This window comes from Plasmodium reichenowi, chromosome 11, assembly GCF_001601855.1.
Source record: "Plasmodium reichenowi strain SY57 chromosome 11, whole genome shotgun sequence".
NCBI lineage: Eukaryota > Apicomplexa > Aconoidasida > Haemosporida > Plasmodiidae > Plasmodium > Plasmodium reichenowi.
Window position 1 is genome coordinate 252,173 of NC_033656.1, and position 981 is coordinate 253,153.

At 21.6% G+C, this 981-nt stretch overlaps 1 protein-coding gene across 1 annotated transcript in view; it reads left to right on the plus strand.

The window, feature by feature from the left end:
- Nucleotides 1-385: 385 nt before the first annotated feature.
- The window catches only part of PRSY57_1106500 (IWS1-like protein, putative), a gene marked incomplete at both ends in the record, with an annotated part of 1,713 nt that continues 1,117 nt past the window's right edge, over nucleotides 386-981 (plus strand). Inside the window, one exon of the mRNA XM_012908036.2 lies at nucleotides 386-981. This exon is cut by the window's right edge and continues 1,117 nt beyond it. Coding sequence (XP_012763490.2) covers nucleotides 386-981 — 596 coding nt within the window.

Sequence of the window (981 nt, forward strand, 5' to 3'; positions counted from 1 at the left end):
TAATATAATATATGTATTTTTTTTTTTTTTTTTTTTTTTTTTTATGTTACAATTTTTTATAAGTTTTTTCTTTCTGTAAATAAACAGTCATATAAAATTATATGTAAAAAAAAATTATGACTTGTTCATATCGTTTGATAGAAATTTAAAGAAGAAAAAAAAAATAAAATAAATAAATAATATATCAGACAATCAAAATATATATATATATATATATATATATATATATTTTTATTTATTTACATATATATTTGCTGTATTTAATATATATTTTTTTTAATTATAATGAAATACATATTTAAAAATTATATTTTATCTTGAAAAAGAAAGAATATTAAAACAACTTGTAGTATTTCATTTTTAGTATATAAATATTATATATATAATGGATAGCGATTCAAATAAAAATGACCACGAGACGTTAGAGAACTCAGGTTTATTCAACGACGAAAATGCATCTGATGGGAATGGTGTTGAGAACTTTAAGAAAAAAATGAAAATGATAAAAGTATTAAATGTAAAGAAAAATAAAGAAATGAAGAAAGATAGAAAGGATAAGAAGAAAAGAAAACTTCAAAGGATTATCGATGATGATAATGAAGATGAAGATGATGTTATTGAGAAAGAAAATGATCAAGACAAAGATGAAGAAAATGATCAAGACATAGATCAAGAAAATGATCAAGAAAATGATCAAGACAAAGATCAAGAAAATAATCAAGACAAAGATCAAGAAAGAGATCAATACAAAGATCAAGAGGGTGTGTTTCTTTTTGGTAATGATGATTTGATTGATGAGGATGAGGAGAGACATAAGAAGAAAAGGAAAAAAGAAAAGGAAGAAAGAGGTAAACACAAAAAAAAAAAAAGTATAAAGCGAATAATGGAAAATGATGATATGCATGAGGTTCATAGTGATGATAGTAATTATAATAATAATAATATTAGCGATGATGATGATAATAATAATAGTGATAGCAG